Source organism: Elephas maximus, chromosome 9 (assembly GCF_024166365.1).
Source record: "Elephas maximus indicus isolate mEleMax1 chromosome 9, mEleMax1 primary haplotype, whole genome shotgun sequence".
Taxonomy (NCBI): domain Eukaryota; kingdom Metazoa; phylum Chordata; class Mammalia; order Proboscidea; family Elephantidae; genus Elephas; species Elephas maximus.
In genome coordinates this window covers 43,283,463-43,304,520 of record NC_064827.1, presented here as the reverse complement: position 1 = coordinate 43,304,520, position 21,058 = coordinate 43,283,463, and the positions used below count along the sequence as shown (strand labels likewise).

At 46.8% G+C, this 21,058-nt stretch overlaps 2 protein-coding genes across 13 annotated transcripts in view; one reads left to right on the top strand and one right to left on the bottom strand.

The window, feature by feature from the left end:
- Window positions 1-13,580, bottom strand: part of DNAI1 (dynein axonemal intermediate chain 1) — a 69,162-nt gene extending 55,582 nt beyond the window's left edge. For all 7 annotated transcript variants that reach the window (XR_007518692.1, XM_049896222.1, XM_049896223.1 and 4 more), the window contains exon 1: window positions 13,368-13,580. Coding sequence is in view for 6 of the 7 variants with exons in the window: in XM_049896222.1 (XP_049752179.1) it covers window positions 13,368-13,394 (27 nt within the window). In the remaining variant the exon portion in view is untranslated. The remainder of the gene's footprint in view (window positions 1-13,367) is intronic.
- Window positions 13,581-13,854: 274 nt separating this feature from the next.
- The window catches only part of FAM219A (family with sequence similarity 219 member A), a 57,632-nt gene continuing 50,428 nt past the window's right edge, over window positions 13,855-21,058 (top strand). For 4 of the 6 annotated variants that reach the window (XM_049895487.1, XM_049895486.1, XM_049895484.1 and 1 more), the window contains exon 1: window positions 13,855-14,224. In XM_049895487.1, the coding sequence (XP_049751444.1) occupies window positions 14,165-14,224 (60 nt within the window). In that variant the 5' untranslated portion in view covers window positions 13,855-14,164. The remainder of the gene's footprint in view (window positions 14,225-21,058) is intronic. The other 2 variants (XM_049895488.1, XM_049895485.1) reach the window with 1 other exon arrangement.

Below are 21,058 nucleotides of genomic sequence, written 5' to 3'. Positions count from 1 at the left end.
CTGGCATTAATCCAAAAAACACAAAAGAATAAATGTTGGGGAGGCTGTGGAGAGATTGGAACGCTTATACAATGCTGGTGGGAATGTCAAATGGTACAACCGCTTTGGAAATCGACTTGGCGCTTCCTTAAAAAGCTAGAAACAGAACTACCATACGATCCAGCAATCCCACTCCTCGGAATATATCCTAGAGAAATAAGACCCTTTACACAAACAGATATATGCACATCCATGTTTATTGCAGCTCTGTTTACAATAGCAAAAAGATGGAAGCAACCAAGGTGCCCATCAACAGATGAATGGATAAATAGATTATGGTATATTCACACAATGGAATACTATGCATCGGTAAAGAACAGTGATGAATCTGTGAAACATTTCATAACATGGAGGAACCTGGAAGGCATTACATTGAGTGAAATTAGTCAGTTGCAAAAGGACAAATATTGTATAAGACCACTATTATAAGAACTTGAGAAATAGTTTAAGCTGAGAAGAAAACATTCTTTTATGGTTACGAGAGGGGGGAGGGAGGGAGGGTGGGAGAGGGACATTCACTAATTAGTAGATAAGAACTACTTTAGGTGAAGGGAAAGACAGCACACAATACAGGGGAGGTCAGCACAATCGGACTAAACCAAAAGCAAAGAAGTTTCCTGAATAAACTGAATGCTTCGAAGGCCAGCGTAGCAGGGACGGGGTCTGGGGACCATGGTTTCAGGGGACATCTAAGTCAATTAGCATAATAACATCTATTAAGAAAACATTCTGCATCCCACTTTGGAGAGTGGCATCTGGGGTCTTAAATGCTAGCAAGCAGCCATCTAAGATGCATCAATTGGTCTCGACCCACCTGGATCAAAGGAGAATGAAGAACACCAAGGGCACAAGGCAATTACGAGCCCAAGAGACAGAAAGGGCCACATGAACCAGAGGCCACATCATCCTGAGACCAGAAGAACTAGATGGTGCCCTGCTACAACTGATGACTGCCCTGACAGGGAACACAACAGAGGACCCCTGAGGGAGCAGGAGAGCAGTGGGATGCAGACCCCAAATTCTCATAAGACCAGACTTAATGGTCTGACTGAGACTGGAAGGACCCCGGTGGTCATGGCCCCGAGATCTTCTGTTGGCCCAGGACAGGAACCATTCCCGAAGCGAACTCTTCAGACATGGATTGGACTAGACATTGGGTTGGAGAGGGATGCTGGTGAGGAGTGAGCTTCTTGGATCAGGTGGACACTTGAGATTATGTTGGCATCTCCTGCCTGGAGGGGAGATGAAAGGGTGGAGGGGGTTAGAAGCTGGCGAAATGGACACGAAAAGAGAGAGTGGAGGGAGACAGCGGGCTGCCGCATTAAAAAAAAAAAAACAAACTTTTTTTTTAGGGGGAGAGTAATCGGGAGTGTGTAGCAAGGTGTATATAGGTGTTTGTGTGAGAGACTGACTTGATTTGTAAACTTTCACTTAAAGCACAATAAAAATCTTGAAAAAAAAAAAAAAGAAGTATTTTCCGGGAAGGAAAAGACAACACACAATACAGGAGAGGTCAGCACAATTGGACTAAAGCAAAAGCAAAGAAGTGTCCTGAATAAACTGAACGCTTCGAAGGCCAGTGTAGCAGGGGTGGGGGTTTGGAGGCCATGGTTTCAGGGGACATCTAAGTTAACTGGCATAATAAAATCTATTAAGAAAACTTTCCGCATCCCACTTTGGTAAGCGGCATCTGGGGTCTTAAACGTTAGCAAGCGGCCATCTAAGATGCATCAATTGGTCTCAACAACCTGGAGCAAAGGAGAATGAAGAACACCAAAGACACAAGGTATTTATGAGCCCAAGAGACAGAAAGGGCCACATAAATCAGAGACTAAGTCAGCCTGAGACCAGAAGAGCTAGATGCTGCCTGGCTACAACCGATGACTGCCCTGACGGGGAACACAACAGAGAAACCCTGAGGGAGCAGGAGAGCAGTGGGATGCAGACCCCAAGTTCTCATAAAAGACCAGACTTAATGGCCTGATTGAGACTAGAAGGACCCCGGTGGTCACGGTCCCCAGCCATTCTATTAGCCCAACACAGCCATTCCCAAAGCCAACTCTTCAGACAGGGATTAGAGTGGACTATGGGATAGAAAATGATACTGGTGAAGAGTGAGCTTCTTATGTCAAGTGGACACATGAGACTACATAGGCAGCTCCTGTCTGAAGAGGAGATGAGAGGGCAGAGGGAGGGGGTCTGAAGCTGGTTGGATAGACACAAAAGAGAGAGTGGAGGGAAGCAGTGTGCTGTCTCATTAGGAGGAGACAACTAGGAGTATATAGCAAGGTGTATGTAAATTTTTGTATGAGAGACTGACTTGATTTGTAAACTTTCACTTAAAGCACAACAAAAATTTTTTTAAAAAAAGGGAAGATAAAAAATTAAAAAAAAGAAAACGGACGTGAGGTAAAAATAAAGTAAGTACATAAGTTAACACCAAGCGTAGGGTCCCTACATAATTAACAGAGTTAGGCTTCTTTTCCTAGGATAAGGGAGTCATGAACTGTTTCTCCTGTAAGCCCAGAAAGAAGTTTGTGTTCATAGTATGGCAGTATATACCTTTCCATCATTCACTTATTCATTCATCATTCATTCATCCAGTATTTATTAAGCAACCACCATTGTGCCAAAGTCCTGGTGGCACAGTAGTTAAGAGCTACAGCTGCTAACCAAATTTTGACAGTTTGAATCCATTAGCCGCTGCTTGGAAACCCTATGGGGAAGTTCTACTTTGTCCTATAGGGTTGTTATGAGTCAGAATCTACTTGACAGCAATGGGTTTGGGTTGTGCTATTGTGCCAAGGAGCCCTGGTGGCGCAATGGTTAAGTGCTTGGGTGCTAACAAAAAATTGTCAGTTTGAACCCATCCAGTGGCTCTGTGGGAGAAAAGACCTGGCGATTGGCTTCCACAAAGACTACAGTCAAGGAAACCCTATGGAGCAGTTCTACTCTGTCATATAATGTTGCTATGAGTTGGAATCAACTCGACGGCACAAAACAACACTATTGTGCCATTTCTTAGGATGTCAGCTAAAGGAGAATCAAAGTTGGGTTTGTCTCCACTCCCAAGGTTCTCAAAACTAGGAGGTGAGATAAGTAGATAAGTGGAGGACATAAATCCAGCAAGCTCCAGGAGCAGAACAAAGTGTTGTGAGATGCAAAGCAGTGAAACCCAAGTGTGATCAACAGCCTTGTCCTGTGCCACTCTGTCAGTGTTCAGTGATTGAGAAGACTGAACACTCCATAAAAATTCCTAGCTTGCAGAAAACAACTTCATGTGGCTTACTCACAGCTGAAGCCAGAGAATCAAAATTACTCTTCAGCATCAGCTTGCAGGATGCAAAGCCCAGGGATAAGCAGAAGGGCCCTCTGCCGTTATTATTTGAGTACCTGGCATGTACTGAGTACTAACCAAGTGCTAGGCTCCACAGTAAACAGGGGAGGAGACCAAGTCCTGGCCTCAAATGCTCACAGCTGTTTCATAATCTGATAATTGTGCATGACAAACCTCATACCATAACTCTGAAAACAGCATGACTTGTAATCATAACAAAATGGAACAGCCATTGGCAAAATTTGTTTTCTAGTTATCACTTCCAGAAGAAATTCCATAACACTACTATGGAAAGGGAAGAGAAAACTCTCTCAACTTCCTGCTACTAAATCTCTAAATTATCATCTGCATCCATCTCTTTCTCCTTTCTTCTCTCCTGTTACAAAGTGCTCCTCCTCCTGTCCACAATCGTTCCATTCCCACCTCCTCAGAGACTTGGCTGTAGTCATATTTTATCTGTCCCCTTTATCTTCAACTTCTCTCTCCATTGGGGTCCCTCCCTTCAGCACGTGACACTCAAGTCTCATTTCATCTTAAAAAAAAAAAAAAATCATGTTCATATGGTCTCTACTGCCTTCTTAGCTCAATTCAGTCTGGCCTTTACCTCCAGAACTCTTCTTTTGCCAGCGTCCTCAATGACTTCCTAATTATTAAATCTAATGTCTGCATTTCATTTTCCATTTTCAATGACTCTTCAGCAGCATGTAACATGGCTGACCACATATTTTCACTATAAACACACTCTTCCTTCAGCTTCTGGAACAATAGTCTTCCTTGTTGTCTTCTTACCTCTCTAGTCACTCTTTCTTAGTTTCTGTTTTAGTAGTTCCTCTGTTCAAACCTTAAATGCTCGTGTTCCTCCAAGAGTCTTACCTGATTTCCCCAGAGTCAGCATTAGGATTCCCTACCACACACTTTCTTAAGACCTCTTTAAAGTGTTTAAAAGCAAAGATGTCACCTTGAGGACTAAGGTGCACCTGACCCAAGCCATGGTGTTTTCAATCACCTCATATGCATGCAAAAGCTGGACAATGAGTAAGGAAGACAAAAGAAGAATTGGTGCCTTTGAATTATGGTGTTGGGGAAGAATACTGAATATACTATTGACTACTGGAAGGAAGAACGAACTGATCTGTCTTAGAAGAAATACAGCCAGAACGGTCCTTAGAAGCAAGGATGGTGAGATTCTGTCTCACATACTTCGGACACGTTATCCGGAGGGACCATTCCCTGGAGAAGGACACGATGCTTGGTAAAGCAGAGGGTCAGTGAAAAAGACGAGGACCCTCAATGAGATGGATTGACATAGTGGCTACAACAATGCACTCAAACATAGCAATGATTGTGAGGATGGCGCAGGACCTCGCATTGTTTCATTTGGTTGTACATAGGGCTGCTACGAGTCAGAACCGACTTGATGGCACCTAACAACTAACACCACCACACACTTCCATAGCACTCTATGCTCCTCCCCCCACTACATTCTATCATTCATTCAGTAATCATTGAGTACTTCTGATGTGATAGCCACTGTGTTAGGAGCTGAGAATACAGATGTGAGCAAAAACATCCACAGCCCCTGCTCTCAAGGGGCTCACAGTCTAATGGGAGAGGTAATCAATAATCAAATAAGTGAGTAATTGCAAAGTGTGATACATGCTATGAAAGAAAGGAACATAGAGCTCAGAGACTATATAGAATAGAGGAAACTTACCCCGGTCTTCAAGAACAGGGCAGGGAGCATTGGGATGTGTTGTGCAAATTGATGTTTGGATTGAAATCTTAGGGGTGAGTGCATGTATGAGGAAGGGTGTGAAGAGTGTTCCAAAAAGAGGATATAGCACATAGAACTGAAGCACAGAAGTAATGGGGGAAGAGTGGTACAAGTTAAGGCTTAGAGAACAAGGCAGGCCTCAGTTCAGACAAGCCCTTGAAAGGTTATCTAAAGATTTAGTCCCTGACCTAAGAACAATGGGAAGTCACCGAAGGGCTCTGAGTGTGGGATGATATAATAAGATCGATAGTTGGAAAAGATCTTTCTTTTCAGTGCAGTACAGAGAATGGAGTGGAAGGGGCATGAGTGGATGAGAGCAAGACCACTTACAAGGCAATCACAGCACTCTGGTTGAGAGATGACTGAGTTAGGGAGGTAGCAGTGAATGTGAAGAAAAATGGTTTGGTTCAAGATGTATTTAGGAGGTAAAGGGGCAAAGGACCCTATCTAGGGCTAGAGAAAGATAAGGTATAAGGATGACCCTCTTACTCTGGGCATACAGAAACACAAGAATTTAACTTCTGCTCACCTGTTCCTGTCCTTCCTTCTGTGGATTTTGGGCACAATCACCAGACTCAATCAAAATTTCCGAGTCATCAACACTCTTTTCTGGTCTTGGACCCAGTCATATCCACTCGACCTCTAGTCACCCCTCATCTAGATCAATATTTCTTGAAGTAGTGTCCTAGAGGGGCCTCTTGAGAGATCATAAAATGATCCAAAAATGTAAGTCTTTTATTTGGCCCTTACAGGAGAATGATGCAAAATTTCAGGCTTTGATTTTTTTTTTTTTATGGTAACCAACTGAGTTATAAAGGGGTACTAAAATTTGTTAGTCATAAACTAAAATTAGCCTTTAACTGGAGTTCACAGAAGACTCTAATTCAAGTTTCTTCTAAAAAGTCTGGCTGCCGGGCAATGTTTGGCAACGGTGCAAAGCTCTCCTGCACATGTACACAAACAGCCAGTTGGAATTCTCACAATTTTGGGGAAGGACATTTTGTTATTGGGGCATTACCAGTGATGTTTTAAGCTGGTCATGGTCTATGGTGCCTGACATTTATGCATTTTAACGACAAATTTTGATTAATGGAACTCCATCATGATCAATTTAATTTGCCGTGGGTTATTTGATTAACCAGGAACCCTGATAGTGCAGTGGTTATACACTCGCTGATAACTGAAAGGTTGGTGGTTCAAACCCACCATCTCCTCTAAGGGAGAAAGGTGTGGCAGTCTGCTTCTGTAAAGATTTACAGCCTAGGAAATCCTATGGGGCAGTTCTACTCTGCCCTATAGGGTCGCTATACGACTCGATGGCAGTTGGTTGGTTGGATTTGATTAACCCTACTGGAAACCCTCGTGGTGTAGCGGTTAAGAGGTACAGCTGTTAATCAAAAGGACAGCAGTTTGAATCCACCAGGCACTCCTTGAAAGCCCTATGGGGCAGTTCTACTCTGTTCTTTAGGGTCGCTATGGGTCAGAATTGACTCGACCACAACAAGTTTTGTTTTTTTGGATGGAGTACCCTGGTGAGGCAGTGGTTAAGAGCTCAGGCTGCTAGCCAAAAGGCTGGCAGTTTGAATTTACCAGCCACACCTCGGAAACCCTATGGAGCAGTTCTACTCTGTCCTTTGGGGTTGCTGTGAATCGGAATTGACTTGACGGCAACAGGTGTGGTTTTTCTGGTTATGGGGTAGGAGGTTTTCCTGGTTATGGAGTAGGAGGATGCACCACTCTGGCCTTATCTACTGTCACGTTCCCCCTCCCTTCCTTACTGATCCAGAACATATGTAGCAGGCTCCCACCTCAGAGACTTCACACTTAGTATGTCCTCTGTCTGGAATCTTTTTCCCCTCAGATATCACATAGTTATTTCCTTCATTTCCTTCAGGCCTTTGCTCAAATGTCACCTCTGTGACTACTCTATTTAAATCACAATCTTCTGTCTCCCTCCACTTCCTAGTTCCCTTCCCTGCTTTATTTTTCTCCTTGGTATCTATCGCCATCTGATACTCTCTATTTTATTTGCTTGTTGGCAATTTACCTCCAACTGAAAGATACGGTCCATAAAAACAGGGATTTTTGTTAGTGCTGTTGCTGTATCACCAATACCTTGAACAGTACCTGGTATGTAGCAAGTGCTCAATAAATATCTATTTAATGAGAATGAATATTTGCATCATCAGTACTTTTGACATCTTATTTTCCAATACCCAGCTCTTAAGGCTGAGGTGCACTGTGGTTCAACCATTCCTAGCCCTACTATCAGAGCAGATATAAACATGAGTTCAGAGAACATGTTTATACAGTGACATTTTCTGGTCACTAGTCTGCCTATCCCAGGCTCTTCCCTTCCTATCCTTCAAACACACCCAGATCAAAATTTCCAAAGGACAGCTAAGTGCATTCAAGATTCATATTCAATTCATTTTCTTAGAATTTAATATATTTCAGGCATTGGTAGGTAAAGGAGACTCAACAATGAATGAGACAGACATGATCCTTGCCATCACAGAATTTATACTCTAGTGGGGTATCACCCTGTCTTGCCTCCAGAAAGAGCACTTAATCCCTTGCTGGAGAATATGAGGCCAAGCTGAGACTCGAAGTATCAACAGGGATGAAGGAGAGATAGGGATAGGGGCAGAGCACGTGGTTGTTGTTGTTGTTAGGTGCCGTCGAGTCGGTTCCGACTCAAAGCGACCCTATGCACAACAGAACAAAACACTGCCCGGTCCTGCGCCATCCTTACAATCGTTATGCTTGAGCTCATTGTTGCAGCCACTGTGTCAATCCACCTCGTTGAGGGTCTTCCTCTTTTCCGCTGACCCTGTACTCTGCCAAGCATGATGTCCGGACTGATCCCTCCTGACATGTCCAAAGTATGTAAGATGCAGTCTCGCCATCCTTGCCTCTAAGGAGCACTCTGGCCGCACTTCTTCCAAGACAGATTTGTTCGTTCTTTTGGCAGTCCATGGTATATTCAATATTCTTCGCCAACACCACAATTCAAAGGCGTCAACTTTTCTTTGGTCTTCCTTATTCATTGTCCAGCTTTCACACACATATGATGCGATTGAAAATACCATGGCTTGGGTCAGGCACACCTTAGTCTCCAGGGTGACATCTTTGCTCTTCAACACTTTGAAGAGGTCCTTTGCAGCAGATTTGCCCAGTGCAATGTGTCTCTTGATTTCTTGACTGCTGCTTCCACGGCTGTTGATTGTGGATCCAAGTAAAATGAAATCCTTGACAACTTCAATCTTTTCTCCATTTATCATGACGTTGCTCATTGGTCCAGTTGTGAGGATTTTTGTTTTATGTTGAGGCGTAATCCATACTGAAGGCTGTGGTCTTTGATCTTCATTAGTAAGTGCTTCAGGTCCTCTTCACTTTCAGCAAGCAAAGTTGTGTCTTCTGCATAATGCAGGTTGTTAAGGAGTCTTCCTCCAATCCTGATGCCCCGTTCTTCTTCATATAGTCCAGCTTCTCGTATTATTTGTTCAGCATACAGATTAAATAGGTATGGTGAAAGAATACAACCCTGACACACACCTTTCCTGACTTTAAACCAATCAGTATCCCCTTGTTCTGTCCGAACAACTGCCTCTTGATCTATGTAAAGTTTCCTCATGAGCACAATAAAGTGTTCTGGAATTTCCATTCTTCACAGCGTTATCCATAGTTTGTTATGATCCACACAGTCGAATGACTTTGCATAGTCAATAAAACACAGGTAAACATCCTTCTGGTATTCTCTGCTTTCAGCCAGGATCCATCTGACATCAGCAATGATATCCCTGGTTCCACGTCCTCTTCTGAAACCAGCCTGAATTTCTGAAAGTTCCCTGTTGATGTACTGCTGCAGCCATTTTTGAATGATCTTCAGACAAATTTTGCTTGCGTGTGATATTAATGATATCGTTCTATAATTTCCACATTCGGCTGGATCACCTTTCTTGGGAATAGGCATAAATATGGATCTCTTTTTTTCCAGTCAGTTGGCCAGGAAGCTGTCTTCCATATTTCTCGGCATAGACGAGTGAGCACCTCCAGCTTTGCATCTGTTTGTTGAAACATCTCAATTGATATTCCATCAATTCCTGGAGCCTTGTTTTTCACCAATGCCTTCAGAGCAGCTTGGACTTCTTCCCCAGTACCATCGGTTCCTGATCATATGCCACCTCTTGAAATGGTTGAATATCGGCTAATTCTTTTTGGCATAATGACTCTGTGTATTCCTTCCATATTCTTTTGATGCTTCCTGTGTCGTTTAATATTTTCCCCATGGAATCCTTCACTATTGCAGCTCGAGGCTTGAATTTTTTCTTCAGTTCTTTCAGCTTGAGAAACGCCGAGCATGTTCTTCCCTTTTGGTTTTCCATCTCCAGCTCTTTGTACATGTCATTATAATAGTTTACTTTCTCTTCTCGAGAGGCCCTTTGAAATCTTCTGTTCAGTTCTTTTACTTCATCAATTCTTCCTTTTGCTTTAGCTGCTCGATGCTCAAGAGCAAGTTTCAGAGTCTCCTCTGACATCCACCTTGGTCTTTTCTTTCTTTCCTGTGTTTTCAGTGACCTCTTGCTTTCTTCATGGATGATGTCCTTGATGTCATTCCACAACTCATCTGGTCTGCAGTCACTAGTGTTCAGTGCGTCAAATCTATTCTTCAGATGGTCTCTAAATTCAGGTGAGATACACTCAAGGTCATATTTTGGCTCTCGTGGACTTGCTCTGATTTTCTTCAGTTTCAGCTTGAACTTGCATATGAGCAATTGATGGTCTGTTTCACAGTCGGCCCCTGGCCTTGTTCTGACTGATGATATTGAGCTTTTCCATCGTCTCTTTCCACAGATGTAGTCAAGTTGATTTCTGTGTGTTCCATCTGGCAAGGTCCATGTGTATAGTCACCGTTTATGTTGGTGAAAGAAGGTATTTGCAATGAAGAAGTCGTTGGTCTTGCAAAATTCTATCATTCGATCTCCGGCATTGTTTCTGTCACCAAGGCCATATTTTCCAACTACTGATCCTTCTTCTTTGTTTCCAACTTTCACATTGCAATCGCCAGTAATTATCAATGCATCTTGATTGCATGTTCGATCAATTTCAGACTGCAGCAGCTGATAAAAATCTTCTATTTCTTCATCTTTGGCCCTAGTGGTTGGTGTGTAAATTTGAATAATAGTTGTATTAACTGGTCTTCCTTGTAGGCATATGGATATTATCCTATCACTGACAGCATTTTACTTCAGGATAGATCTTGAAACATTCTTTTTGATGATGAATGCAACACCATTCCTCTTTGAGCTGTCATTCCCAGCATAGTAGACTATATGATTGTCCTATTCAAAATGGCCAGTACCAGTCCATTTCAGCTCACTGATGCCTAGAATTTTTTTTTTTTAATGCCTAGGATATCGATGTTTATGTGTTCCATTTCATTTTTAACGATTTCCAATTTTCCTAGATTCATACTTTGTACATTCCAGGTTCCAATTATTAAGGGATGTTTGCAGCAGTTTCTTCTCATTTTGAGTCATGCCACATCAGCAAATGAAGGTCCTGAAAGCTTTACTCCATCCACGTCATTAAGGTCGACTCTACTTTGAGAAGGCAGCTTTTCCCCAGTCATCTTTTGAGTGCCTTACAACCTAGAGGGCTCATCTTCCAGCACTATATCTGACAATGTTCCACTGCTATTCATAAGGTTTTCACTGGCTAATGCTTTTCAGAAGTAGGCTGCCGGGTCCTTCTTCCTAGTCTGTCTTAGTCTGGAAGCTCAGTGAAACCTGTCCTCCTTGGGTGACCCTGCTGGTATCTGAATACCGGGGGCATAGCTTCCAGCATCACAGCAACACACAAGCCCCCACAGTACGACAAACTGACAGATACGTGGGGGAGAGCAGGTGGTAGCCAGTGGAAAAGAGTATACCAAGCAGGCAGAGGAAACAGCAGTTTTAAAGGCCCAGAGTAGACTGTGGATGTCACTTTCTAGGAAGTGAGGGCAATTTAGTGTGCTGTGGTTGTGAACTTTCACGAGCAATTGAGAGATCTGAAGTAGGGTGGGTAACAAAGGCAAGACCATGCAGGGCCTTGTAGACTTCATCGAAGATGTTGGACTTTTGGTACTCTATTTTGAGAGCAACAGGGAGCCACTGAAAGGTCTGATCAGTGGATTGGCATGAACCGCTGAAGTTTAAACTCCTCTCTGTCCCCTAACAAACCCAACCTTGACCCTCTTCTCCATTGCAGGCATCTAAGTCCTACCTGTTTCCTCCCCGAAGGCTTTCTGCTGCTCCAACCTACATGTCTCTTTCCCTCTCAACCCCAGGGATCCCATTTTCCTTTATCTTTGTGTGCCTGTATTCTGTCTCCCTCTTTGGACTGAGCTCACAGAGGACGGACAACTTCTCAAACATCTCTAGGTTATCCCCACCCAACTTAGCACTGACCCAAATTGGGCTTCACTGAAACAAGAGTATAATGAATACAACGCAGGAAACAACCCAGTTTTTTCTCCACTCTACACACCAATATTGACACTGTACTAAAACAACACTTCCCTCAAGGAAACAATGCAGGGCCAGCTGTCCCAGGTTTCTCTGCTTCCTCTCAGTTGTCACTTCTCTCTGCTCTCAGAACAACCAGTCTCTAATGTCTCTCCTAATTATTTCTCTCATGTCTCCCCTAATGGGCTGGGAAAATAGATCCCCAAAATTGTTCAAACTGCAAGTGCTAGAAAAGATTGACCTGTTGCAGCAGAAAGTAGATCAGTGGTTACCTGGAGCTGGTGGGGTGGGGGAGCAAGGAAGCTGACTGATGAAGCACCAGATAACTTTCCCAGGTAACGTAAGTGTCCTATATCTTGAGTGTGGCAGTGGCTACATAAGTGTATAAATTTGTCAAAACTTGTCTACATGTACAACTAAAACAGACCATTCTATTGTGTGTAAACCAGACCTCAATGGCGTTAATTTTTTTAAAATTGCATGTAAATTAAGAGTCAGTAGGCCTAAGTACAGCACATGTGCTTCAAAACACAACTCAACATAAAACTAGGGCATAGCTATACGGGAATAACAGCTTCCCTACGACAAGAAAAATCTAAGAAAGAAGGGCCCACCTGCTGCAGGAGTCCTGGTGAAAGAAGCAGAGGAGCAAAAGGCTAATATGGAGGGGGCCAGACCAAAATATGTAAAGTCCAAATAGAACGGACACAGATTCACTCTCTAAATCTCAAAATACCTAGGCCTGAGTGAGGTAAATTGAGCACAAATAAATAAAAGTCCTGCTTCACAGAGCCAGAAACTGCACATTAGTCCCAGGGTGATAATGCATAAAGGGTTTGGAAAAGGTGATTCCTGACGGACTGAATAGTTTTCCACAGAGGGCTCCTGGAGAAGCTGGGGCTTCTGGGTAACGTTAAGGAGGAAAGCAGAACTCTGGGCTATATGTGGATAAAGGGGCTGACTCTTGGGCTTCCTGTGAGAAGGGATGACATCTGGCCAGGTGGCAACAAGGACACAATGTTCACATGGCTGAATGAGTCACAGGAATGGACACAGGGGCTCCAGAAATAGAGGCCAGTGTTTGGGGGTGTGCAGTATGTGAGGTAGGAGGCCAGAGATGGGAAAGAGGTCTCTCTCCTTTTCCTCTTCAACTGAGCTCTCTCGTCACAAGTCTCCCAGCACAGAAAACCTAAGCCAAACTCTGGCACATAATTTTTGTCTTCGTTATAGTTCTCTTGCACTCTTTCTGTGGGTTTCCGAAGGGCAAGGCCTGTATCCCCATCCAGCCCAGTGCAGACCACATGGCAAAGGGCTGGTCAGATGATTCCTCTGGGACAAGAATGAGAAGGCAATGAGGAATGTACAGGTGGAAGTGGGAGGGGGTGTTAAGAGGGCGGGATGGTCAGGATGGGTCAGGAGTGAATGGAGAAAGGGAATGCAGTGGTGAGAGAAGGCCAAATGAGAGAGAGGTAAGAAATAGTGGTTCAGGAGCTGTGTGGGCGAGGAGGCCGGGGTCAGTAGGACAAAGCAGGGCAGAGTCAGTCATCAGTGGGAGCACAGGCCAGGGTCACAGGGGGAGAGAACGTTAGGGATCAACAGGGAAAGGAAGATCAAGGAGCAGCTGGAGAGGTATAATCCGTGGTCACGGGAGTGAAGGGGTGAAGGTCAGAGGTCATCGGGAGAGGGCTGGTGGGGTGTGCATTACCTGCCTACGAAGCTGTTTAGGGGGCATCTTCGTAGAAGCAGGAAGTATCTCAATCCCTGGAGAGCGTACAAAACGCTCCCTCGCCTGAGGTCAGGAAGTTTGTTCGTCTCCTCGACCACACACAGGAAATCTGGACTCTCACTTTAATCCCCAGTCGCAGGGGTTCTTTGGGGACAGCCGTCGTCGTCGGTCCCCGCGCCCTTGTGGGGAAGAGTCTGCTCCTCCCCGACGCGGTTACCCAGCAACCGACTGGCAATCAAGGCGCAGGCGCCTTTGGCACCCCTCCCGGCCCGGGGAGGAGGCGGGGCTGGGTGCACGGGGATCCGCCCGCTCCACCAAGCCCCGCCCCCTCAGAAGTAATTCGTCGAACTGCAATGAGCATTCGGAACGCCCGCATATGGGCGGGGCTGGGGGCGGTCCCAGACGCCGGTTCCGCATGAATAATGCAAGACCCGGGCGGTGTCCCGGACCCGGAAGTGGAGTTGCCGAGTCACCGCAGTGGCTGAGCTGCTGACAGGAGGCGGCGGCGGAGGAGGAGGCGAGGCAAGACCTGCGGCTCGGCCTGGCCACAGCTACTGTAGCGCTAGCCAAGCCTACCGAGCCACGCCGGCCTCAGCCCGCCCGCGAACCTTTCACCCCTTCTCCTTCCTCCCCATCCGCCGGGCTGCTAGCCCGCCGGACTCATCGCGGGCGGCCTAGTCTGCACCACCCGCCGGGCTCCTGGGGCTGCCGCCCCGCGCGGCCCTGTCGGCGTCCCAGGCCGCCCCCGGCCTCCGGTCTGCTCGCCCGCCGGCACCATGATGGAGGAGATCGACCGGTTCCAGGTGCCCACCGCGCACTCGGAGATGCAGCCGCTGGTGAGGGGGCGGGCGGCGGGTAGACCAGGGCCGGGAGGGGGCGCCGCGGAGGGCGAGGAGAGAATCAGGCCATGGGGGCCGTGCGGAGGGGGCGCCATCGGGTGGGGTAAAGAGAGCTGTGAAAACGCATCGCCGGGGTAGGGGCAGTTGCAGGCCAAGAACACGTTGGGAGAATTCGCGGGGTGAGAGCTAAGGGGCCTGTAAAGCGGAAAGGCACCGTCACCGGAGTCAGGCAGAGGCAGCCTCGGGGAGCGCTGTGGATGAAACGGGGCGGGGGCACAATGGTGCACCCCCTGGTGGAGGCCCGTAGCGGGGGATGGCAAGGAACTGATGGGACACCGCCAGCAGCAGGCCCAGGGGGCTGTGATGGGGAGGTGGTGCTGGGCAGGCGTTCAGCCCTAGAGGTCTGTGATGCTCGGGGCAGGGGAGGGGGCCGGAGGCCCCGTCAAGCTAAGAGGGACTGGGAAGGGGACGTGTAGGGGACGAGTAGGGGACCGTGTAGGAGATGAATGGCCTGCCTGCCAGTTCGCCGGATGTGGATGGGAACGCGGAGCCGTGGTCAGGGACCCGTTAGACGGAATTCCATTTCTCTCCAAAGGAGAGCTCAGGCAGCTTGGGCTGGGGGTCCCGGAGCGGACGAGGAGAGTGTGCGGCGGCCAGATGGAGAAACAAGGGCGCAGATGAGAGCGCTTCGGCACTCACGGTGAGGGGGCGGGGTCGCGCTGGAACTGCCTGTGCCCACCGGTTCCAAAGAGCCCCCCAGCCTCCAAGGCCTACGTGCTTGGACTCTTTGCTGGGCGCTGATTCTGCCGCCTGTCCGCTGTCCCGGCGTCAGGGAGGAATGATGTCATCGCTGCCGGCGCGGAGAGGATGGAGGGGGAGGGCGACGCGGGCGCACCTAGGCCAGGCCTCGGGGGAGACCATTCCCGCTGGCCACCGCCCAGGGGGCTACCTTACTAGCTGGTCCGCATGGCGCCAGCGCGGGAGAACTGAGGCCTAGCCAGCTGGTATAGAGAGGGGGAGGAAGGAGGGAGCATTCCTGCTCCGTTCGCTTTTCCATCTCCTTTCCCCGTGGATTCCCAGGAGAAGCTGGAAGAAGCCTGGGGCAGGCCTGGAACCTGAAGGCGTGGATGCCCTATTCTCTGGGCTCTGCTGGAGTGAGCAGAGCTCTCCAAGTCCTGAAGCTCGGGGCTCCCTAAGCCTTATCCCTCTGTTAGGTGAAGAGGTGAGGAACAGGTTCTACCCTTGGGTCTGGAGGCGCTGGGCTGAGAGATGTGCTTTGTGGCTTCCTGGGTAAGTAATCTGCCCATTCCAGCAGCCAGGATGGGCCTTGGCAAGGACCCATGACCCACTCTATGTACCTTTTGGGGGATGGAGAGAATCAATGGCCACTAAGCAGGAGATAAGTAGCTTTTCCCTCTCTTCTGTGATTACTTAGTTCTAGAAGCTAAAACAGAGTAGCTTTACTGAAGTGTACAATATTAAATTGGGGAGAGAGATGCTGCAGAATTTCTTTCCTAAGCTAATACCATCATTGGATTATTTGGGGGCCCAAGAATCCTGGAGGGAAGTTGGTACCCATGAACTTGCAGAAGGACCTTGGACTGGGCTAAGAGAACTTTTCTTTCTGGACTTCTTTCGTCTAACCTGACTTCTGAAACTAGAGTGTTCTTCCAGTTCTGAGCATCTAATCAATTACCAAAAGGGAGGGTAGATGAAGGGGGAGGACCAAGTGAGTCAGGAGGGGAACAATGAGTTGGTTCTTGTCTCCCATCTGGGGTTCCTGAGGCAACAGCTGTCCAGAGAAAGGGGGGAAGAATGGGTTCACAGGGCTCTCTCAGTTGTGAGACAATGTCTGTTATTGCCTGAAGTTCTAAATGGTAGTATGGCTGGGTAGTGGCCCAGAGGACTCCTTAGGTCTGTGCTTTCTGGTTTGTGTGACCCTGGAGTAGAAGTGCTTGTGGACAAGGAAGCATTTACCAGAAAAACTGTGGCTGCTACCTTCAGATCAGACTCTTTTCTTGAAAGCCAAAGGAGCCCTTCTCTGCAAGAGGATACTTTGTTGAGGTTGAGTGAGAGTCTTAATGGAAATGGCAATACAGTCATTCCCCATTTGGGGGCCATAGACATTGCCCTTCAGATCTCTGCCTAGTGAACCGTGTCTCTAGGCTGAAGTCTAGAGGCATTCCAGAACTCCTTAAATGTCCTGTGTATTGTTGAGACCAGCAGAATATGGTATAAGTTTTACCAGGAGCCTAAGCTTGCTGTACCCTATTCCTCACATCCTTCATTTTGGAGCATAAGGAATCAAAATGTCATGCCACAGAGGTAAAAGGCAGCAGAGAGGGGTGAAGTGGCTGTATAGGGATATTTGGGTCAAGCATAAACTGGGGGAGGGGGCAGTTTCAGGCTTAGCTGTAACCAATTTCATTTTTTGCCATTATTTATTGATACCTCTAGGAAGTCTCTCCTTTTTCCTGTTCTCAATTTTTCTGTTTATGAAATGAAGATGAATTTTCTTTAAAGTATAAATGATAGCTTCCTTGTTTCCCCTCCAAAGGATACCATGGGGCCCTGACACCATTGATTCAGCAAATTTTTCACCAAATATTTACTAAGCATCTGATCTGTTCCACATACTGTACTAGGTGTTGGGGACAGTGGTTAGCAATGCAGATGTGGCTCACAGTTCAGGGGGAGTTTATTTCTCTTACTCCCTCAGTGTGAGTCCCCCTGAGGGCAGGGTAGGGGCTGCCTCCTTAAGCCATAAGGGAAACAGGACAATGCTGATGTCAGTATCATTGCCCCTTTCTGGACCAAGCTGTTTGGATAGAGGCCTGTCACAGGGCTCCATCATCAAATAGCTGTCCCTCCACCCATAGTGGTGGGAAGAATACACAGGCCATTTCTTACTTGGAAAGATGAGCTCTAGGGGGAAAGCATCTTTATTTTTTTATTGTTTACTTGAAAGGTAAACTCAAGCTTAAAAAGGAGGCCCAGAGGAGTGGTAGGGGTTGGGAGAGAAGGCTCAGTCAGCAGATCTGGGTGTTTCCAAGGTGCTAATTTAAGCATTAGTTCTCAGCTAGTGGGAGGAAGAGGAAGAGATCCCTGCCTTATTGTTGTTGTTGTTGCTGCTGCAACAGCTGCAAGGATCCTCCCTTCTAGGGTGGGAGTTTGCCTGAAGGGAGTTGCCTCCCTCCTTTCCCCATCACACCAATAACTTAATTGGCCTAGCTGCATCTCAGCAGCTGAACCAGGCTTGGGCCTATCCCTGAGAGCTCCCCAGGGTCTCTTCCTGTCTTCTTTTGAAAGGAATGAGATCTCCTCTTAGAGACTGATTCCCTGGGCTCCACTCCTGCTGTGTCTATCTCCCAGACAATCCTGAGTATTTCTGAGCACAGATTCTCCCAAAGCAACTGCCAAGGATAGGCACACTTTGTGTGTCAGATCTGTCTGACCCAAACACCTCATGATCTTGGGAAGCTCACAGCTGTCCAAGGCTGTCGATTGAGCAGTTTGGTTGAGCTTGGGCTACTGTTTGTGTGAGCAACAGGGAATAGCTTATCTGACCCTATTGCCTGTCTGCTGAGCTGGTTGGTGCAGCTGCATAGTCTGTGTCTTCTCTTTTGGATGCAATTGGAGAGGAAGAGTTTTGTTATAAGAAAAACAATGGAGCTTTTAAGCACTTAATTGTGTCAGGCAAAACCCTGCCTCCTGTGCTCTCAGAGACCAAAGAAACTTAAAGAATGGCATATGGCACCAGATAGGGTCTCTGCACACTGCAGAGAAATGCTAGGCTCACTGAAACCTAGGTTATCTGTTAGCTCATTTGGTTAGTTCATGAGCATCTGCTGTGTATCTATTTAGTTCCAGGTACTTTAAGGATACAGAGACAAGTGAGATCTCTTCAGTGGGTGAACAGGAGAAGGATGGACTCAAATGGCTACAGAAAGGTTTTTAAAGATACATGTCAGGAAATAGTGGAGATTGATGAAGGGTGTTCTCAAGAAAGAGTGACACCTCCCTTGGCAGAAGGTGAGGAATTGCCAAGGTTCTTAGAAAAGAGGAATTGCCAAGGTTTCTGAGCTTGGAAAGGAGTTTCAGACTCTTTTCCTGACACTTAGGAATGGACATGGTCAGGAAATTAATTCAGTAAATGGGCCGCAGCAGCTTCTGAATGTGGCAGAGAGAACACCGTGAAGATAGCAAGTAACCACCATGGAAAATTGACCAAAAAGATCTGGACACCTTATGTTGCCTCCTTGTAGTCAGATGACTTTTCGGTTTAAGGATGGATTCTCCTAATGGATCTATGTGGCTCATCACCCAACAGTATTTTTCATGCTTCTAGGGAGAGACACATCATTCTTTTCCTTCCTATATTGCAAACTGAGGATCAGGTTTGCTCAGGCCTCCAGCCCCTCATTACTCATCTCCCCATTCAACAGACATTTAGTAAAAAAAAAACTACTCTCAACTGGATTCTGTGCTGAGCTCAGTACCACAGAATCTTATTCCAGGGATTCACACAGTCCAGAGGAGACTGAGGCACTACAGGGTAAGGAGCACTATAAGAGAAGTAAGAACCAGGTCCAGTGGTGTCAAAGGAAAATAGGAAGGATTCTTATCAAGTAGCCAGGGAGGCTTCACAGAGGAGACATGACTGAACTTGCTCTTGAAAGAGGAATAAATTAGAAGACCAAGAAGGTGGGGTGAGGGCAGGAGTTCAGGCAGAGAGCATGGAAGAAGAAGCAAAAGGATGCATTTGGAATGAATAACTCATTGCTGTCAAGTCAATTTTCACTCATAGTGATCCTATAGGACAGAGTAGAACTGCTCCACAGGGTTTCCAGGAAGTGGCTGGTAGATTCAAACTGCTGACCTTTTGGTTAACAGCCAACACTTAACCACTGCACCACCAGGGCCCCACTGGAATGAATGAAGGGTTGTAATTAGGAGAATAACATAATCAAATTTGAGTTTAGGAATATCACTCTAGTGTGGAGGAGGGGTTGGGCAAAGTGAGATTGGAGGTTGGGAAACCGATACGGAAGGGAGTGCAATAATCCAGACAAGAGATGATGAAGATCTCCATTAAAGCTGAAGCAAACAGCAAGGAGGGGATAGATACACAGACACTAACAAAGTGAAATAGGCAGGGTGTGACACCTGTTGGGAGGTGCGGTGGAAAGGTAGGGAGTCAAGGATGACTCCTTGGTTTCTAGCATGGATACCTGGATGGAGGGTGGGACCATCAATACCGCCTCAGGAAATTTGGGGGCCTGTGTACCTCTTGCCCTCAGGGACAGTTTATGTAGGAGAAGGCTGCTGTTTTCCTTTATTCTGTTGCTGGAAGGTAGATTCTTGGGGTGATTGAGGGGCCCAGGAGTACTGGCAAACAAAAGGGCAGAGTGGTACTGGCCCCATCTCAAAAGGACTCCCAAGAAATGTGCTCACCTCCTCACACCTTCCCCCTGAAACCTGTTTTGATGAATGCAAGAGAACTGGTGGCAGCAAAGAGCCATCATGTTTTTTGTTTTTTTCAGCAGCACTTTGATGCAGGAAAAATAAAATCCTTTGTTGTCTGAGAGAGTGTTTTATGTTGCAGTTTCTGGCCTGGCCTTTTACCCTCATTCTGGTTAAACCTATGGTTTTATTTCTGACTGACTGACTGGGCTGGGTCCTTTTGCTGATTTCATTTAAGAAGAGATGTGTGTGTTACTGCATCACCTGGAAGAGTCAGAATGAAAAAAGACAAATAAATCCCTTCTCTGAGAACAGCCTGAAAAGCTATACTTGGGGTAGAAGCAGTGCCCAGGCTGTTACCTTTCAGACAAGATGTTCCAAGGGAGGCTTCTGGAGTGATATTGCTCAGAGGCTTCTTAGGGGCCCCATGTGTAGCCTCTGAAGGTGGGTGCTTCTTTGGTAGCTGGGGTTCAGGCTGAGTCATTCCCAGCTCCCAGCTGCTTGCCACCCTCAACTGTCCACAGCCCAGAAAGGACAGAAATGGAAAGAGTCTTCTTCACTGCACCCTGGTTAGCCTCAGGGACCCTCTTCCCTCCTCAAAAGGGCAGCCTGTGTCTGGAAAGGAGGCATGGGAAACTTGCTTCTTGGGTGTAGCTGCTGCATGCCTTCCAGCAGACCCTGGGAGAACTGGTGCAGGGAGCCCCAGAGGGGGTGGGGAGGGAAGGATCAGGCTATCTGCATATTCTCAGAGGTGCCTGTTTGAAGGAAGCAAGAGGTGTGGCTCGGCAGGCTCTCAAGTCATTGTTTCCTATGGAGATTGATGGCAATCTGGCCATCTGGGGAGGAGAAAGGAAGGAAGGAAGGAGGCAGAGCTGGGACCAGCTCTGGCTCTAACTGTCTGGAGTTTGGAAATTGGCACACGATCCAACAGCCTCACTATAGGGCAGCCAAGTGAACCCTGGGCTGCAAGGGGGGGCTCTAGAGTGGGGAAGTCATCTAGGAAGGAGGCCAAGAGGGTCCGGCCTAGGGGGAGAGGTAGACACTGGGGCCTGCCAGAGCTTTTTCCCCAGGCTTTTTTTATGTTTGCAGGAAGCCAGTTCAAGCAAATATGTACTTACATTTTTTGTTGTTATTAAAAATATATATATATATTAGGAAATGTCAAATTGAGAATCAGATGGTTGTGATACTTGAGGGTCAGTTTTAAGTTTCTGTGATGATGATGATGAATGAGTGTATGCACAAGTGCAGACTAATGACCATGAAGGGGACTCTCCAAATGACCATCCTAGCCCTGAAAAGTATGGTAAGAGGCCATATCCAAGCAGAAACCAGCCCAGCTACTGTAGCTCTTGGCCTGGTTTTGTC